Source organism: Melanaphis sacchari, unplaced genomic scaffold (genome assembly GCF_002803265.2).
Source record: "Melanaphis sacchari strain LSU unplaced genomic scaffold, SCAv2.0 Contig48_pilon_pilon, whole genome shotgun sequence".
Taxonomy (NCBI): domain Eukaryota; kingdom Metazoa; phylum Arthropoda; class Insecta; order Hemiptera; family Aphididae; genus Melanaphis; species Melanaphis sacchari.
Window position 1 is genome coordinate 140,568 of NW_020271327.1, and position 18,969 is coordinate 159,536.

Consider the following 18,969-nt stretch of genomic DNA (forward strand, 5'->3'; position numbering starts at 1 on the left):
TTTTAACAAAAATATATTTTAGCATTTTTAATTTTTGTTAATATAATTACTATTTATTATTATTATAAAAGTACCTACATTATTAATTGTTTTATTCTCATATTTAGAATAAAAAATATCTCTCTTTTGTCTCCTTATAAACTTACTATTAATAAATTTAAAAACTGTTTATTTCAAATAATAAAAAAAAAATGGGTACCATTTACTGTATATTGACAAATATTGTCAAAATCACGAAAATTTGCAAATTAATTTATAGTTGAAAATTCAAAGAAATTTTCACTTTTGCATCTAAGATTTTAAAATTAAATACAAGATCCTTAATACATATTTCTACTACTAATAATAATAATAAGTTACTACGAGATAATACTAATTTTTTATAATTGAAGTTTATAACTATACTTCAATTAATTTTTGATATTTTGTTGTAATTCAAAAAAAAAAAAATTGGTGAGCGATTTCCAATCTGCTATATATTATATGTTGAATGAATTACTATTATAGCCACTATAGGTTTCTTAAATTTGAACTCAATAATATATCATTGTCAGTGGTAAATCTAGAATTTTTGTTGGGAATGGGATCATTGGGATCTAAACTTTTCATATTAACTTTGTATGTACAATATATTTAAGATTTGATGTTAAACCTTAAAATAAATTGTAAATCCAACTTTTCTAACTTGAAAAATTTAAAAGTATAATTTAATTTATAAAAAAAATTGAAACAATAAATTGAAATATTATTAATTCATATAATTACAACTTTTAAATTTTAATATATTATAAGTTATACTGCCTCTCTCCTCCTTGAATTCGCCTTTGTTCATTGAATACGAAAAACAATTCAGAACAAAAACGACCTATCAGGCTATATCACCAAGTGATAATGCTTTGTTGATATAGTGTTATCATTTTTTTTTACTAATAGTATTAGTTATACCAAGTTGATAAATTTTTTTTCGAAAATATGTATTTATATTATATTATTAGTATTTAATCATTAAAATTGTATACATTTTTTATACCACATTATATCAACTTGCATAATTTAAAAATGTATAACATCTTTCTATTAATATAGAAAAACATAAACAGATTCATAATACCTATAAATAGAATAGATAATAATATTAAAAACATTCAATTTTAAGTTCTACAAATAATATTTTTACATTATAACAAAATAATTAATTTATCGTTATTTATCGCTAAAAATAGTAATTTCGTCCAGATTAGAAGTTAAATGTTTAAACAAAATAATAGTTCCCTATCTTGATAAATTTTTTATGAATTTTTAATCACAAAATAGTTTGTAACTTTTTGCGATTTTGACAAATTTCATCAAAGTTTAAACTTAAAATGTAGGTATATGAAAATAATTTGTGTCTATGTATTTTTAATATTTTTATACTGATGTAAAAATATATTTTATGGGATCTTATATTAAGTTTTCAAGTATATCTATCTGCAAATAATTTTTAATTGACATTAAAAAAAAAAAAGAATAAGAAAATTGAAAATGATAATATAAACATTTGATGAAAATTTCAAGTATCTATATAATTATTATTATTATTATTATTATTATTTTAATTTAATAAAATATCAACATTTTTTGAAGATAAATAATTATTTTACGAGTGAATATCGAATACCGTAAATATTTCAACTTGAAATGAATATCATATAAAACTAATTTGACTTTTCGCCTTTCGGTAGAATTTGTTTTTCATGTATAGGTTGAAAAACTAATAAATAATAACCTTGTATTACATTTTTAAATCTTGTGTATAAAAACAAAAATTTTTATAATTTTCTAACTAAAAAAATAATTTGCTAAATTTCGCAATTTTCATGAATATTGTCAAAATTTTAGCTTTAAACTCTTATAAAAATATCTTTGCTCTGAATTCTTTTTCGTGTAAAATGATTTATCATTAAATTTAAATTTAACACAGCCATTATAGTGACCTATTCCGTCTACTCGATATCTGTACAAGAGAAAGCAGTTCCACCTGTTTGCTCTTTTATCCTATTATAGGTATTCAAAAAAATAAATATTCGTTGGTCGTATAAAATTATTATATTTTTGTTCATGATATTTATGTAGTATAAATGGGTTTGAATCCAACTTTTGTCTGTAACCAATTCTGTTCAGAATATTGGCTTATTGCTTCATCAAATACGTGAAACGTATATGCATGTCGCGAATACTGTGACTTGTTATGTTCACTTTTGTGTACCACTTTACCGTGTATCAATACGAGGCTGGCTACGAATAAAATCAATTTATTCAATATAAATTAGTTTTATAATCCATGTTGGATAATATCATACTATAGAGAACATAAAGCTTACATTTCTCAACGGCTAGCGGCACGTACAGCGATTGTTCATATTCTGGATGCGTTCCCTGTAAAATCGTTTGACTCGTAGCGCACTTGTCCGGATTACGAATAAAACGTTTATGTACATCGGTCTTATGTGAACCCGGTATCATCCACAAACAACCATTCTCTACCGTGGCATCATCCAAGGCTATCCAAAATCCGATCAATGAATCTGGTACCGTGAAAAGAAATGTTGAGTCTTGATGTGAGATGACTAAATTTTAAAACAATAATATTAGGTATGTACCTTTATGAGTTTATAGACAGTAAGCCTAGCAAAAGATCAAGAGATGGCCATTTCTGTGTTCTTTTTAAAAGTAATGAGTTGAATGGGTAATTTCCGATGAATAATGCTTTAATATTAATTAGTATTAAATAATTATATAGTAATTCTATAAAGAAGTGTATGTGGTAACTAGTAAGTAAACGTTTCTTATTACCTATTAAAATATTAGCTATTTTTATTAAAAAAAATCCTCTGTTATAGACCATAGCTATAATATCCATATTTTCGAAACCCATTATTTAATCATTGGCCTATTACCCTTAGTTAAATAACTCAAATACGACTCGTTCGCAAATTTAAATCCTGATGCGTCAAAATGTTCAGAAAAAATATCCACTTTATAACAATTATGGTGTAAAAAAAGGTTGTCGTTTGAATAAATGTATTATTGGAAAAAAAAAAAAAGATGAACATGCTTAGTGAATCATCCTGTATACTAACCTTCACCTCCGATACCGGGGTTTTTGTAAATGTACATGCTCTGTGGCACTACCGGTTTCAATAAGCCCAGAGATCGGCAAACGTTTATCACCTTGTCACTATAGGTGCACGCCTCAAACGTCGGGTGTAATCTGTGCAAGGCATGACCAACTTTGTTCAGCGCCAACGAGGCGTCGACCAGCAAGCGTCCATCATCGTCTAGCGCGGCCTTTTCGTAAAAAAAAGATATTTTGTCGGCACTCTCTATGAAGTAATCGTCTGCCACCTGTAAATTAATTGTACACATAGGTATTATCATAAACATGCACATATGATATGTAGCGTAACATAATAATATACACTATTCGCTGCAGGTAATGACAATGACGAGAAAGTACAGCGGATTAGTGTCAAATGATGAACACGTTCATTTTTTTGTCAATATTGAACTTCACAGTGTTCTAATTTTCTATGAACGTGAACGCTTTTAATTTGGTCGTAGACAAGTTCATGAACTATACTTCAATTTATTAGCTTATTACTAACATTGTATTTACACGTTAAAAAAGAAATTTAAATTCATTAAGTTTAGAAAAAAAATAAATGGCTAGTTCTATTATTACCTATTTTCATTAATTTGCAGTTGGTACTACCTACCTATGAATCGTAGAAAAATATAATCAAATAAAGTTTTAAAATGTCTAATTATCAACTTAATAGTATGTCACGCATGAGTCGTGTACATCCGAGTATTTCTCCGAAATTATTTTAACAATTATTACTCTTAGGTAGGTATAATTACCAAAAAAGAGATTAAGTAAGGTAATCGCTCTGCTGTACAGATTTCGAGTGTGTCTCATCATTATGCTCATCTTAATGAGTTTAATGTCACTTTAATATATATGTTATATAATAATAAATTATTATTATATCAATACATTCATTTGTAAAAAAATTTTAAACCTACCTACGGCAAATACCTGCTTGTTTTAAACTTTATTATTGACAATACGCCGCACTACGTTAAATATTAAATATTTTATGTCGATTGTTACTGCTGGGTAGCTGCTATTCATCTCACGCATTCATAATCATTGTATAAATTCAGCTTATATGCTTATTGTAACTATTATTACAGATTGTATATATTCTATTATCATATTTATGAATTATGAATTATGATATAACAAAGAATTGAGTTCATTATTGTTTTGTTGGTAAAATAATTGAAAAGGAATTAAAATGTGTATAAACCTAACTCGGTAATAGAACTTACAAGTGGAGGGGGAGAATCTATATTTACTTGTTTTGTTTGACTGGTTACAAACACGGTTTTAACGTCATCCGGCACGTTTTCGGTGAGTTTTTCTCCTGCATTCTTGAGGTCCTTTGTCTCCTTTTCGTTTAGGAAATTCTTTATTACTACGTAACCATTTTGATCAAACTGTAAAAAAAAAAATACATCTTAAACTCTGTACATTTATACTACTTACGCCCTAAAATATAGGTAATAATAATTAATATGCACAACATGACGAAATGTATTTCATTGTATATTTACTTTTGATTTTAAATCTTCATAAACCATTATACCCGCTGGTGACCACGATTTCAACGTTATACTGAAAATAAAAACAAATTTTAATACCTGTCGTCTTAAATCAGAATAGGTATCACAATGCGTATAATATGATAGGTATATATACTAAATACAGTAGTACCTATACACACATTATAATTAGTCGGACCGAAAAAATTACAAAGAGTTTACCGTTAAACAATAACAATAAATTCGTGTATTCCTACGTCAATAATGTACAAGGTACAACTGTTTAGTGCTATATACCTATAGCATATAATAACATAATTATTTATGTATTGTCCATAATACCAATCATAAAACGATAGCTCGTTGGACTTTGAATTTATATATTACCTTTTTTTGTAGTTGAATATTATGTGTATCGTATTTATTAATAATTAATATGTTAGAGATGAAACAATAATCAATATCATACATATATAAAACAAATACGCCTATATCTAATTCTTTGTGAGAAATAAGTGTTAACAGTTTGACCTACGTGGCTTTGAGGCTATACGCAGTGCTCGATTTGGGGGGGGGAGTATCCCAACTATTTTTTTAGAAATTTTAGCGTATCTAGGTACCTCTACTTCTTATATTTTTAAGAGGAACGTACGAGTACGAGACGCTGCATCATTCTGCAATTTTATCAAAATGCACGCGTAACATCATAATTTTTCTTACCATAGATAATTATCTTTAATCAAGTTTCATAACTTACAGACCGTGATAATTTATATAATATATAGACCTTATACTATATACTAATACTACTATAGTATGATATAATATATTATCAGTTACCACTGTTATCATTATTTACTAATATTTTTATCAATTAATTTAATTTTCTTACTACTTATAGGCATGCACGTGGGTAGGGCTGATTGGGCTTTAGCCCCATCTGAGCCTTTTTTTATTAATGGGTGGGTGCTTGGTACCTAAAAAAGTAATAAGACGTTATAGCCGTAGAAAATTGATATCAAAATCATAGATATTTACATGATTAAATATATACTAGTTGCTCATAGGCATAATTTTTTTCTTGCGTGACCGTGGCGGGGGAGGGTTTGAATTTAGTTATACCTGACTCAGAAGTCTGTGCACGCCTATGTTACTACTTAAATAGTACCTTAAGTAATTGATATTTGTTATATTATATATAAATGTACAATTGTTATTGTGTTTATAGTGTTTATACGATAGCTGAAAAAAAGAAATTACAAAGTGATAAATTTAAATTTTTTAAAAAACGGAAAAGTAAGTAGTCAATAGCTATACTTGGACACTCAGTAACTTATTAAAATTTTATATTTAGAGTTATTTTTAAGTTTTTTGTTACATTTTATAAGATGTAACTATAATATACAATACCTACAATATTTATAAAAATTTTTTTTTTAAATTGATAATTTATAAATATTTTTTATGTTTTAAAAAGGGGTATTAGAAGGTGTGGGGGCGTATTCCCAACGGCTCAGTAATGTTTAAAAAGTGATGGGAACACTTTTTTTAAAAATTAAAAGAGTCCCCCTACTTTAATTTTGCCAAGTCGAGCACTGGCTATACGTTTTAGTATATGTCCAAACATACATACCCAACTTATAAAAAATATTATATTCAAATAGTACTACTTTTTAATTATTATAATGTTTGATAATTGATTTTTGAATTTTAACACGTCGTATCAAAGCGGAGTATTGAACTATAAAAATGTCCATTTTAAACATAAAGTGGGTACCTACCAAACCTACATATATATACATTTTACCGGTGACATTACGTGGATACCTACTATAATGTTGAATGAATTTTGTTTTTTAATAAATTCAAGTTTAGAGAAAATAGGTAAGCACTTGTTTGCTGCAAGTGGTCTATGTTGATGACGACAATTATGGTAAATAGGTACCTAGGTACTTAAAAAAGAAATTTGATTTGTATATTGTATGTAGGTACACTATTGGTACATATTTCAGTTTTAATTATGAATCTAGTGTCGATGAATGTTCCCTTCCCTCATGTTTTTCAAGTTTTAGAAGAATGTTAACTAATTTATTTATTGTAATAATCATATAAAAAGATTATATAAACATTCTTTAAACATAGTAATAGGTAATTATGTATAATAAACCCATCTATAGCCGCTTACACAAATAATTGCAAACAACAATATTATATTTTATTCTTGGATTTACCACAATATGCAATAGTTAACTATAAAATAAACATTAAACAGTATTATCTAAGAACTAAGTTCAATGAGATATTAATAAATATTAAAACATACTTTTTGTAAAAACTTATGGCATGTTTACAAATAACCTGCAATCACCTAAGTAAACAGTAACGCAAATATAAATTATCTATCTATGGAAAAATTGATGACAATATTAAAAATTTCTATGCTATATTACTATAACTATAACTAGTTACACCGAGTTTAACAAGATATTATTAAGTCAATTTTATTTTTTTTTATTTTAAAGGAATACAATATATATTTATTACAATCTGTTCCCTAATGAACAATCAAAATTCGTGATTGTGATAACAAAACTCACGGAAGGTTTTAATATTTAAATCGGTATGTATTGTTACTTGTTAGTTATTAGGTTTGATGTATAAGGTGGTGAATTGGTGATTTTACGGAGAATATTATTTTGGAAGGTTTGAATTTTTTAGCACATGATTTTTTAGCATTGCCTTAGAGCTAGTGCGATCATTAATCCTACACATCGGCTTAAACAAGATTTATATATTAGTAGTTTTGTATTTAATTTAGTGTGCTTGTTGTTGATTAGTTAAGTCAACTTGATAAATAATTTAAGATCGAGTAAAATTATTAACATAAACCGATTTCAGATGGGTTGCTGTTTTGATTATAGAAAAAAAAAAAACAGAAAAAAAAACATAGATAGGTATTCGTATTCATACGAGTTCGTCTCTACTAAAACTGTTTTAAACGGCAAATGGAACCTTTAATTAAACATTTTATAATAGTCATTACCATTAACCCATTATATTTTGAGATAAATTAGCACAATCAGAGTTCCGGAGGAATTAAGTCTGTGGTATTTATGCGAGAAGAGGTGAATGAATTCTACGGTATTGCCGTTGTCATCTTTTAAACATACAAATTAAATAAATATTTTAATCTATTGTATTTAGGCAGTAGGCGCCAGTATTGATAAGAGTAGGGTTGCCAGATTTTAAAATCACCTTACCGGGACATCATATTGAATAACCTTTTCTTTTTTTTTTAGTCTCAAGTTTAAAATTTTTGAAGCTTTTTTAAAAAAAAGAAAGACAAAACCTAAAACATGTCGATTCAATTTAGATGACATTAAACGATAATTATATATTGAATAATGATGCTATGTGTACAATATTATTCTATATTTTATTATTAAATAATACAATGTTAAAGTTTTTTTCTCTTGGCTCCCATTAACCGGGACAAAATTAATGACCGACCGGGACACCGGAACATGCTGTTAAAACTGAGACAAATGGAAAGTCTAAGTAAGAGTCATGTCATTTATACTATTCAGTTCGTTTTAAACAATTTAAAGCATGACTTAAAGTCACTTAAACGAACTGGATTTTGGTGATAAAACCATTATCGTGGATATTACAATAAAATTACAGCTTATGAAAACTAGACCGGGTGACACTGGACTGTAGGAACTGGACTCTTCTATTTTTTTTTTTATTCTCTTTGAAAAATAAAAACTTTTTGCTTACCTCTATGGTTTTAGAAAAAATACCCGAAGTCCTTATCATGTTCACCGTGAAACGATAACAATGATGAACACATGGTCTGAGTTCTGTTCGGTTTTGGTAAAATCGTTAATCACCAATCAGTAATTATTAATTACTCATTACTTATTCTTACGGACCACGGGTCCACGCGTCTCATAATAATTTATTTTATTTTACTAATAATTTATGCTTTAATTTTTAATGGGTCGGAGCAGAATTAAATATTTAAATCACGATTAAAAAAAATACTCAGTCTGCTGTGAAGACGACTTTATGCTTAATTTGTTCTAATATTGTCTTTCTCGCCAGACGGGTAATAGCCATTACGTATAACTCAATATCAACTATAACATAATGTCAGAGAAAGAAGCACCGATACGTGGTATGCCTAAATGTGGACGATTTTGGAAAACACCTAAAACCAAGTAAGTTGTAAATTTGCAACAGTTATGAATAAATATCAGTAATACGATTTCATTTTGAGTACACACTACACAGATAAATTTGTATTGCTTTAGATTTTCGTCCATCAACAAAACTAAAGGTTTAAAATTGTCTTTTGAACGTAAACAAAAACTAAGGGAAGATATTAAGAAAACTAGAGAGTTGTCTAGAACCTTGATCAATGAAAGAAATGCAGAAAACGAAGCTAGAAAAGAAAGACGACGTGAAAACATTAAAAGACGTGCAGAAAATCAGAGAAAATCTGAAGTTGTTCAAGTGGTAATATATCTTTTTAATTTTTCATTTAGTTTTTTATCTTGATATTTATAAGTATAGTGTACTTATACTGAACATTATTTTTTTTATTTCAAAAAATCTACAGAATAAAAAAAAAAATGATTTTAACAACTATTATAATTTGGAATGCTTAAGGTTATCAGTTTTAATTTTAACTTATTTAAAACTTGTTTTTTTAACTTGTTTTAAATGTTAAATTACACAAAAAATTTCAATTTTTTCAGATTAAGAATCCTGCCAAAATCAAAAGAATGAGGAAAAAGGCAATGAGGCAAATTGAAAAAAGGGATACATTAAATATCAAATAATATGTTAATTTTTGAAATATTACTAATACATAAGTGTAATATAAAATATACTATAAATATAATATTTCTATTTTTTTAAAGACTCAATCTTAGTATTTGAATTACCACCTAGTGATAATTATAAATTGAAATTCACACATTCATGCATGGACAATAGTTTAATTTAGCATCCATAGGCGTGTGCACAGATTTCCAGGTACTCATTATTAAATAAATACCAAATTCAATATTTATTTAAAACTTAAAAATGTGGATTTTACTAGAAACTAAAATTAAAATACTTAATCACATGCCTGATATACCAAGTGGTACATCCAGAGAATGCATTTATATGACAGATTAGACTGGTTATAAGAGAGTTCAGAGTAGAAGGTTAGACATTTTTAGCAATATGTATTTAACATTAAAAATTTTAACCACCAGTACCAGTCACAAGTTGCATATTATATGCATATGTAAAAGATATTTTTCAAATTATGCATAGAAATAATAAACTAAGGTATGTTATAAGCCAAAATAGATCATAATTTTTACTGTTAATTTCCACAGAACAAGAATTAGAATGTAAAATATATTTTAATGAAATTATTAAAAAATTAAAAAAATGTATTACTATTAAACTTTGTTTTTATTATAAATTTGTTAGTTTGTTACATGCCTAAATATTACCCTAATAACCTTATAAAAACCAAATTTATATATTATATATTGATTTGCAACCACATTAAAGGTGATATGAAACATTTGAGATACACGGTGGGTGTAGGGTAAAAATACAATAATTGTATTTATCCGGTATTACTGTACAAGGCAGTAACAATAGTGTGATACTGATCAATACATGATTGTTTTGGCCACAATATTACCTACTTGTAGTTTTGTTAGGGTGTGTATGATTATTTAAGATGATTTCCATCAATTGGAATTATTAGTTTAAAATAGTATAATAATCATGTACTCATGTGGCACGAAAAGACGTTGTGGATTGAATAGCTATGGAATAACTGAAAGTACTGTACTGCCAACTCTCTTGTATAATATGATGTTCTGGTTCCTCTTCTCCTAGACAAAGATCCTTAAATTTAGCTGATAAACTCATTTTCGTAAAATGTGAATAGATAAATCATTGTCCATAATGTGAAACACTTTTGAGTACACGACTGTTGTTTTTTAAATTGAATAGGTCATAACGGGTTAATACTTCTAAGCACTAATGAAAAATCGTTGATTTTTCACAAGTACATTATGAAAATCGATTCCAATTATTATGTAGCAACTTACAACATGATGATTATGATTTCTTAGTTATTAAGGTGTTACAATAATTGCATTTATTTTAAAATTAATATATTTCAAATAAGTTCTGAAAATTCAGTCTGGAACAATCAATATTTAATACTTAAAAATTAAAATAATTAGATAACTGATACATAACATGATAATTAAAACAACTATTCTAGTAAAAAATGGTAATAATAATATAAAAATATAAAATATATATAATATATTCAACATGGCATGTATATGATTTGGTCGACTTAAAATATGAAATAAATATATTTATTCAATGTATAAACAAAACAAATTAATATTAGAATACCCTCATTCAATTTCAATTTATATTTTAGTAGGTTAGGTTAGTTATTATTTTTGCCTCCAGTTCCTAAAAAATAATAAAATTAAAATTATTAATAAAAACATAAAACCAATTGAGAAAAAAAAAATGTTATCAAGCATCATATACAAACCAACAACATGGCAGACTTCAACATTAGCACCAAATTTCATAAGTTTAAGCAACCAAGAATATTGTCTTTCTGATAATTTATCGTTTGGTCCTTTTACTTCAACAAATATGCACTAACAATAAAATTAAATGTAAATTATTATGCTTATTAACAATATTAACGCCAATAAGACTCAAATTCTATAGCATTTGTTAATTATTGTAAAATATGTTTAAAAATAGCAGCATAAGTTATAAATTAGTTTTATGCATTAATTCTAAATATATAATTGTATTTCGCATATTTTTTAACATTTACAATTTTTAATATCATTACTTAAGTTTTTTGTGTGATTTATTTTAGATTTATTTCATATTTTTCATTAATCATAGTTTAATATGGAAAATTAAAAAGAAATAAAAAGTGAATGGTTGGAAAATTCACTTCTATTTTATTATTCAGATGATTTTGATTTATATTACTATGAAGATCAATTTAATCTAAGATTGTTTAACTATTAAATATTCATTAATTTATTTTTTATCTATTACATTTTTTGTCTATAATTTAATAATTAACATTTTCAGTGAATCCCATTATTTTTTCAAAGAACAAATGAAAATAATTTGAATAAATTAGATAAGTAAAAATAAAAATTCATATATTTATGGCTTATCATGGTAAATGACAAATAACTCAACATTTGTTTAATTGTCTTTTAGTCAGGGCTAGATTAAGGGTTTTACTACCCATAGGCTATACTAAATTTGTCATATATTCTATTTATTAATAATTTACTCCAAAAAGCATTACCATATTTATTAATTTATTGTACCAAAAATAGTTACTGAATTTAATTCCAATGACGTAAGAAAATTACTATTTTATTAACATATATTAATTAATGATATTTAGCTTGTTGTTACTTATTCCAAATATTTCCACATAAAACATATTGTATATAAATAATACTTATTATAATGTTAAATTCAGATATATGTTCCAGCATTCATTCAATTTTTGCATTCATTTATATTCATAAATATATAATATAATATATTCATAAATAGTACTGCGATCTATTTTACTGTAATATTTTTAAAATAATGTTTCAACATAAAATATTTTATGTCGCATCATAAAAAAATTTGTTATTTTGTTGACTCTTAAAATTTGCAGCCGTAGGCGGTAGCCTAAACAGCTTAAAAGGTAATACCGCTTTGTTTTAAATGCAATAAAATCTGAGATTTGCTTATTAATAAAAATCATTTATACTTAATAACATAATATTACTTTATGTTTAACAATATCCCAAACAACAAGGTCTGGCATGCCATGCAAATAAATTCGGCCATCTTTCAATATTTGTTCACCAATTGCAAGGAACACTTCTATTCCAATACACTCTAATAATGTCTAAAAACGATAATGAATAAATAAGATTTAATAAAAACTAAATGTTAGATTAACCTTAATGTTAAAGTTACCCGGCACAGAGGTAGGTTATCAACACTCATAAATTTCCAATTTACAACAGATTGAGTATCACAATATTCATCATGACACTTTTTCAACATATCGCATATTTGATCAACATTCATTTTTTTCAATTCTGCCATTCGATCCTGAAATCGTTTTATATTTAAATTTTAATTTAAAATCTATCAACTTAAAATAAATTATAATTATTTTTAAAATACTTTAATTTGTTGTTCTCGAATTTCATAAAAATGACGAGTTCTCCAATCTAAAGGGCAATCTTGATACGGGCTAATGAAAAGAACATATGGTTTGTAACTAGCATAAATTATTTCCCAAAAACACAGTAAGAACATTGACTTTATAAGCTGACCCTCATCATGTAATCCTATAAACAAAAATATTTAATGATACATTTAGTATTTATGAAACATAAATATATAATTACTTTAAATAATTGAATTATATTACCATTCGAAAATCCTTGACTTTTATAGTGTGATAAAGCTAGTTCTTCAACAGACATGAAATGACAGTCCCCATTCTCAACTACCTTTGAATAAACTTGCTTATGACCAGATGAACCTCTAAATAAAAATATTTTATAATTAATTAAAAGGATTAAAAACTTTTTTTTTATACATTTTTAGGATGAGAAATATATTCTCTCGTTATAGATACAGTATGAAACAAGTTATACTTTTTAAAGGCATGCCTTTAAAGGGATTTCCCATTTCAAATTAATTTCTAAGTTATGTATTGCTTTAATGTATACTGATTAATCTAGGCATCATACATTTGCATTACAGTTGTAGATAAAATCATAAAAGTACATAATATAATATTATCTATACACAACCGTGAATTGCATACAGTCATATTATATATAATTTGATTGTAATATATTTAAAAAAATACCAATTATAAGTTAACAATAAATGTTTTTAAATATTATATTACAAATTAAAATTATATATAGTTAACGAACATAAAAGTTTAATTTTTGATTAATGATTTTGAATAAGAAGCTACTTAAACATTTTTAAATAATGTAAATAATAACATGCTATAATATGAATTATACATCTGTCTTAATAATTACTTCTCTTGCTGAGATAAAATAAATGTTAAGTAAAAAAAAAAAAACAGGTTTACTATACTTTTCTTTGATAGAAATTATTTTTCCACTTATTGTTATACTAGGTGGTTCTTTTCCAGTCGTTGAAGCAATACTCAATAGTTCATTTTTTAACTCATCATTCAACTTTTTACGATTTGCATACATTTTTGCTCTTTTTGACAACATTTGACGACCCAATTCGGTCATATTGTCATCCTTGAGGCCGTTAAGTATTACGTTTGCTGCCTGAATTTTAAGTTTGAAAGTAAATAAATATATTTAGACTTTGAACAAAAACTAAAGAATTTAGTGATTTAAATTTTTTTTACATAAATACTATTTAGTATAAAAAGAGAATAAATGTACCAAAAAATGTCAAGTATTAATGAATAAAAATTGGAGTTAGAGTTAAAAAAAGTACTTTAAAAAAGGAAATAATATTATACATATATCTCAAGCACATTTATTCTGCTAGAATAGTTTTTTTCAAATACTGGACTATTATTACTTATAACTTATAAGCTCACAAAAATATATGATACTACAAATTATGTTATAATATTATAAATTGACTTGTAGATAAAATTAAAAATAATGATAAATCAATTTATTATACTTAGTAATTATTAAATAAAAAGTTTACATTATTATAATTGAAATTTAAAATAATATACTAGAGAATAACATTGTTTAAAAGGTATTCTTGTCATATGCGGTCTACCGCACACTTGCCGTCTACCACACATGTTTTTATACATCATATCAGTGGCATAGCAAAAAAATTTGGGCTCCCCCGCAAAAATAAAAAAAAAGGCCCCAAAAATATTGTTATACTAAATATAACCCTATAACCAAAGGCCCCAAATTACTATGTTCTCCCCCGCAGCGTGGGGTCTGTGGGCCCTCAGTTACGCCACTGCGTCATATGCGGTCTATTACATACTTTTTATACCTACATAATGTTTGGTTAAGATAATGTTAAAAAGTGCAGTAAATAAACTGAAGAATAACGGATCACGTATGTACCCCTATTACAGCACAAACTGAACTGATATCTTATACGTTTACGACTACAGTCATGATTTTGGCAGGGCCCAAGTTTTATTATAGCAGGTATTTTATTATTGATATAGAAATCACATCGTTAAGAATGTTAAGATAAAACTTAATCGTCATTGCCGTCAAATCGTTGAAAGTTATCATTAGTAGATAAAAAGTGTGTGGACGTGTAGTAGACCGCATATGACATATAGAAACATGTGTGATAGATGAAAAGTGTACGGTAGACCGCATACGACAAGAATACCGTTTAAAATAACCTCATATAATTCTAGTTGTGTAAACAACTTTTCCACAGATATTTGATTAAATAAACATTACTGTCATCTCGTAGTTCACCATTTGACTAACTCTAAAAACAATACGATATACTTATAATCATTTATGTTTAATGGAAGGAATATAATTATTTCATGTTTATTATAGACCTATATTGTTTTTCAAATATCGTAATTTATCATTGAAAGTGTTCTTACATTAAAATAAATGATTAGCTGATCAAAATTAATCAAAAAAATAAAAAAATATCTATATATTCTTAATGGTTTTTGTTCATACTTAAAATAATTTAAATATACTTACACAATCTAATTGTTTGTATTGTAATTCAAAAACTTTGGCTAATTCAATATGTAAATCAGCTTGTTTAGATATTAAAAATTCCTTATGACTTAGTAAAAATTCCAACACTTCTTTGGCCAAGTTTGTATTACTGGTACATTTTTTTAATATTGATATATTTTTGAATAATGTATGGGCATACACAGAAATTGCAGAATATTTTCGTAAGTAAGTAGGTATCTTTAATAAAGATTCTCTAAAAATATAAAAACAAAAACAAATTTGATTATAAGATACATATTATATATTATACAGTAGACGCCGCTTATAAGACTCACGGATATAAGGTTCAGTCGCTTATTAGACTCAAAATCATCTGTAACGGTCCGGACGTATCCAAATACATTAAAAAAAAAATTGGTTTTAAGACTCAACACTTAGGTTATAAGACTCAAATTTCGTAAAATAAATAGTAGAAAATAAACTTTTTTGGTTATAATTTAAAAATAAATTGGTTTTGAAAAATGAAATAATATTCATGTTGATTATTTCTAGTTTCTGTTGGTACCTTATAAGTTATAACGTATAATAATTGTTATCGCAACGATAATTATAACGATTATAATTTTAGTTTTTTTTTATCGGGATTATTAAATTTATTCAATAATAAAGTATGTAATATGTAATATGTGTTAATGTATTAAAATCAAAGCAAAATATGTAGTAAAATAAAATTTATAAATACGTAATTAATTTTTTTTTTTCCACTTCGCCTATAAGATTCATTCGGTTATAAGACTCACTTTGTGCTGGTTCCAAAGTGAGTCTTATAAGCGGCGTCTACTGTATTTGAGGTTTTCAACCTATGTCGCGTTCTCAGAGGCATTACCAGTTACTATTAAATAAACAATATCTGGGGCAAAAAATAAATTTTATTTTATTTTATTATTTAAATGAGAGGTGTTAAAATTATCTTAAAAATCGAAAAAACTATGGAAAAAAAGGTTGAAAACCCTTGCATTAAACAACATAAAATGTAGTCGTTTTTTATACATTAAAAAAATACTTACACATTAGATTTATCCCATATAGCTGATTTAAAATTTTCAAACATAATATGCAATACTAAAATTGCATTTTCATGATCTTTTTGCTCTAAAAGTAACTGAACTTCATGGCGAAGATTCAAAGCATTTTTGTACCTAAAATCAATTATCTTATATTAACTTTAAACTATAAATAAAACAAATAAACAATATTTTTACATTTTAATTTTATATTAAACATAAATTGGAAAAAAGTATAGAAATATATTACTCAAATTAAAAAATATACTTTTAAAATTAAATTAAAATAGTTAATTTTAATTTGAAAACAACTATTTAAAATAAAATAATAATACTATTCATCTATTAAAAACAAAAATGATTTACAAATATATTTAATTTTCTACATTTAAATCGGTTTTTAATTTGTCCAACCTGTTAGTACAAATTAGGCACATTTTCCAAGTATAAAGCTGAACATTTGAATTACATGATAAACTATTTAATATACAATACTTTTATTAATAAATTAAATATTGTTATTGTTAAAAATAGCAAAACAATAATAGTGGTTATTTTGTAATCACTTACATTTCAAAGATATCTTTTGAACTAAAATTAATTGAAACTCGTTCTGCTTCAAATTTAGGAAATTTTAGTAATTTTTTTTCAACCAAGGAAAATTTAGTAAAACAATCACGAAATCTGTCCTTTTCTTCTCCACTAAAATAAGGGTATGATTCATAGATTAAGCAGCTCATTATATCATTTCTTGATGTATCTGATAGTTTCAAACAATAGCCTATCATATTTTTGATACTGAAATAAAAATATGACATTTAGAATATATTTATAAATTAGCAAATTATGCAAAATAATATGGATAATAGTGTTAAACTAACTGTTCTTTTAAATTACTAGTTGAATTTCCATAAAGTGTTCTTTGATTTTTTACAAGGTTAATAAATGATTTAATCATTACAGGTTTAGTCTGACTCTTGCTAGAACTTAATTTAATATTGAATTTCTTCTGTAATTCTTTCAATTCTTGGTTATTTAGGATATTTAATAGAGTATCAAGTTCACAGGAAATAACATCTGAAAATTAAAAACTATAATGAATCATGAATAAAATAAATTATAATACAAAAAAAATGTATAAATCATACCTGTATTTATTAATTGTTTGGTTGCTAAAGATTCTAAAACACTATCAAAATTATCACATATATCTGATTCTTCATACTTTTGAAGACCATCAGGTCCATTATAACGAATCCATCCATGTTTTCTAGATATCAATCTCCCATAAATTTTAAGTTCGTCATTACTAGCACTTTCAATTTTTTTCATTATGTCTTTGCCAAAAAAAAAAATTTCAGGTCGAAGAACAATTAACTTAATAAACCTGCTGTATGTATCACCACCAGAAATAACAACTTTGTTTTCCAGGTAATCCAAAATTCTTGGACTTGTCGTAGGATTTTTATTTATATTTTCAATTTTGCTCGGAGTCACTTGTTCTGTAATATTAAACTCTTTCATTTTTGTTTTATTTAAAAGTGGACTCATAACAACTTTTCTTCTTGGACTCGTTTTTTGCTCGTTTGGATGGCTTGAGCTAATACTATTTATTTTTGGTGATCGAACTTGAATGTTATTAATATTATTATTTTTAATTGGAGTAGTAAGTTGTCTTTCAGATTTATTACTATTTTCAATAGAAGAATTAATATTTTCTTCTCCAATTTTGTGCTTGGCTGGCAAGAAATAATTACCAGCTTTATTAGTAATAAAATCTGGTTTTTTTTGTGTGGGTTTGAAAAAAGAAGTTATTTTTTTACAACCCGCGATTACATTTGATAATTTTAATTTTTTAGATGGTGTAGAGTTATTTGAACCACTTCTTTTATTTGAAGGTGTTTTGATAGTATTTATATCTTGTTCAGAAATATTAAATCGTTTGGGATGAACTTTAATACTTGGAGATAATACAATTTTATTTTTTTCAAAATTTGATGGTTCAATTTTAACAGGCGTAGTCTGTTCACATTGAATAAGTTCATTTTCATTAAGTAGCATTGAATTCTGACTAAATGATAAGAAATCAAGTTTCCTTCTAGTAGGGGAGCAGCTATTAGATTCATCAAATGCTAAAATCCGGGAAACAGAATCATATGCTTCACTACTTATCTTCTTAATTCTACTTCTTTTTGGCGTAAATGGTGAAGATGAATCACTGGATGGTAACATTTGAGACGCGGGCTTCTTTGATGGAGTTTTAAACGGAGAATCCATATTATAAGTCTAAAAAGCCATTCATTTGTGAGGCAGAAAATGTAATAAAACAAGAATGGAAACAATCAAAATTAAATAAAACTAAAAATTAAATATTTTTAAGCTTAAGTATACAAACAGCACACTGAAGGATTGAAGTATTTGAAGTCTGAACTACCGAAAATATTTTTGTATCATTATTT

General features: G+C 25.9%; 3 protein-coding genes across 6 annotated transcripts; 1 reads left to right on the forward strand and 2 right to left on the reverse strand.

Moving 5' to 3' along the window:
• Window positions 1-2,065: 2,065 nt before the first annotated feature.
• Window positions 2,066-5,091, reverse strand: LOC112598469 (phytanoyl-CoA dioxygenase domain-containing protein 1 homolog). 4 transcript variants are annotated; one of them, XM_025344941.1, is made up of 6 exons: window positions 5,038-5,091; window positions 4,663-4,723; window positions 4,405-4,545; window positions 3,123-3,387; window positions 2,364-2,609; window positions 2,066-2,277 (listed from the first exon to the last, which is right to left on the reverse strand). In XM_025344941.1, exons 2-6 carry the CDS (start codon window positions 4,687-4,689, stop codon window positions 2,108-2,110), a joined length of 849 nt encoding a protein of 282 aa, XP_025200726.1. In that variant the 5' UTR covers window positions 4,690-4,723; window positions 5,038-5,091; the 3' UTR covers window positions 2,066-2,107. The 4 variants fall into 4 exon arrangements, with proteins under 4 accessions (XP_025200726.1, XP_025200728.1, XP_025200727.1 ...); XM_025344943.1 differs by lacking the exon at window positions 5,038-5,091 and adding an exon at window positions 4,833-4,923; XM_025344942.1 differs by lacking the exon at window positions 5,038-5,091 and adding an exon at window positions 4,823-4,905.
• A 3,407-nt stretch (window positions 5,092-8,498) lies between these two features.
• On the forward strand, window positions 8,499-10,032 carry LOC112598485 (coiled-coil domain-containing protein 86). The gene is made up of 3 exons (XM_025344962.1): window positions 8,499-8,873; window positions 8,967-9,171; window positions 9,414-10,032. The coding sequence occupies exons 1-3, from the start codon at window positions 8,803-8,805 to the stop codon at window positions 9,495-9,497; spliced, it is 360 nt and encodes a 119-aa protein (XP_025200747.1). The 5' UTR covers window positions 8,499-8,802; the 3' UTR covers window positions 9,498-10,032.
• A 1,087-nt stretch (window positions 10,033-11,119) lies between these two features.
• Window positions 11,120-18,945, reverse strand: LOC112598529 (fanconi-associated nuclease 1-like). The gene is made up of 12 exons (XM_025345029.1): window positions 17,659-18,945; window positions 17,392-17,587; window positions 17,081-17,308; window positions 16,514-16,645; window positions 15,465-15,699; window positions 13,864-14,069; window positions 13,175-13,290; window positions 12,925-13,091; window positions 12,712-12,849; window positions 12,518-12,640; window positions 11,246-11,357; window positions 11,120-11,160 (listed from the first exon to the last, which is right to left on the reverse strand). Exons 1-12 carry the CDS (start codon window positions 18,785-18,787, stop codon window positions 11,135-11,137), a joined length of 2,808 nt encoding a protein of 935 aa, XP_025200814.1. The 5' UTR covers window positions 18,788-18,945; the 3' UTR covers window positions 11,120-11,134.
• Between the last annotated feature and the right edge of the window lie 24 nt (window positions 18,946-18,969).

Bases quoted from the DNA above. Each gene is read 5' to 3' on its own strand.
- LOC112598469 (XM_025344941.1), bottom strand. From the start codon at position 4,689: ATGGTTTATGAAGATTTAAAATCAAAA. The intron at 3,388-4,404 runs GTAAATATAGAT...ATTAATTTACAG, and splicing joins TAACCAGTCAAACAAAACAA to GTGGCAGACGATTACTTCAT. The intron at 2,278-2,363 runs GTAAGCTTTATG...TTTTATTCGTAG, and splicing joins GCCGCTAGCCGTTGAGAAAT to CCAGCCTCGTATTGATACAC.
- LOC112598485 (XM_025344962.1), top strand. From the start codon at position 8,803: ATGTCAGAGAAAGAAGCACCGATACGTGGTATGCCTAAATGTGGACGA. The intron at 8,874-8,966 runs GTAAGTTGTAAA...GTATTGCTTTAG, and splicing joins TGGAAAACACCTAAAACCAA to ATTTTCGTCCATCAACAAAA. The intron at 9,172-9,413 runs GTAATATATCTT...CAATTTTTTCAG, and splicing joins AATCTGAAGTTGTTCAAGTG to ATTAAGAATCCTGCCAAAAT.
- LOC112598529 (XM_025345029.1), bottom strand. From the start codon at position 18,787: ATGGATTCTCCGTTTAAAACTCCATCAAAGAAGCCCGCGTCTCAAATG. The intron at 17,588-17,658 runs GTATGATTTATA...TTTAATTTTCAG, and splicing joins CAAACAATTAATAAATACAG to ATGTTATTTCCTGTGAACTT. The intron at 13,092-13,174 runs GTAATATAATTC...TTTTGTTTATAG, and splicing joins AAGTCAAGGATTTTCGAATG to GATTACATGATGAGGGTCAG.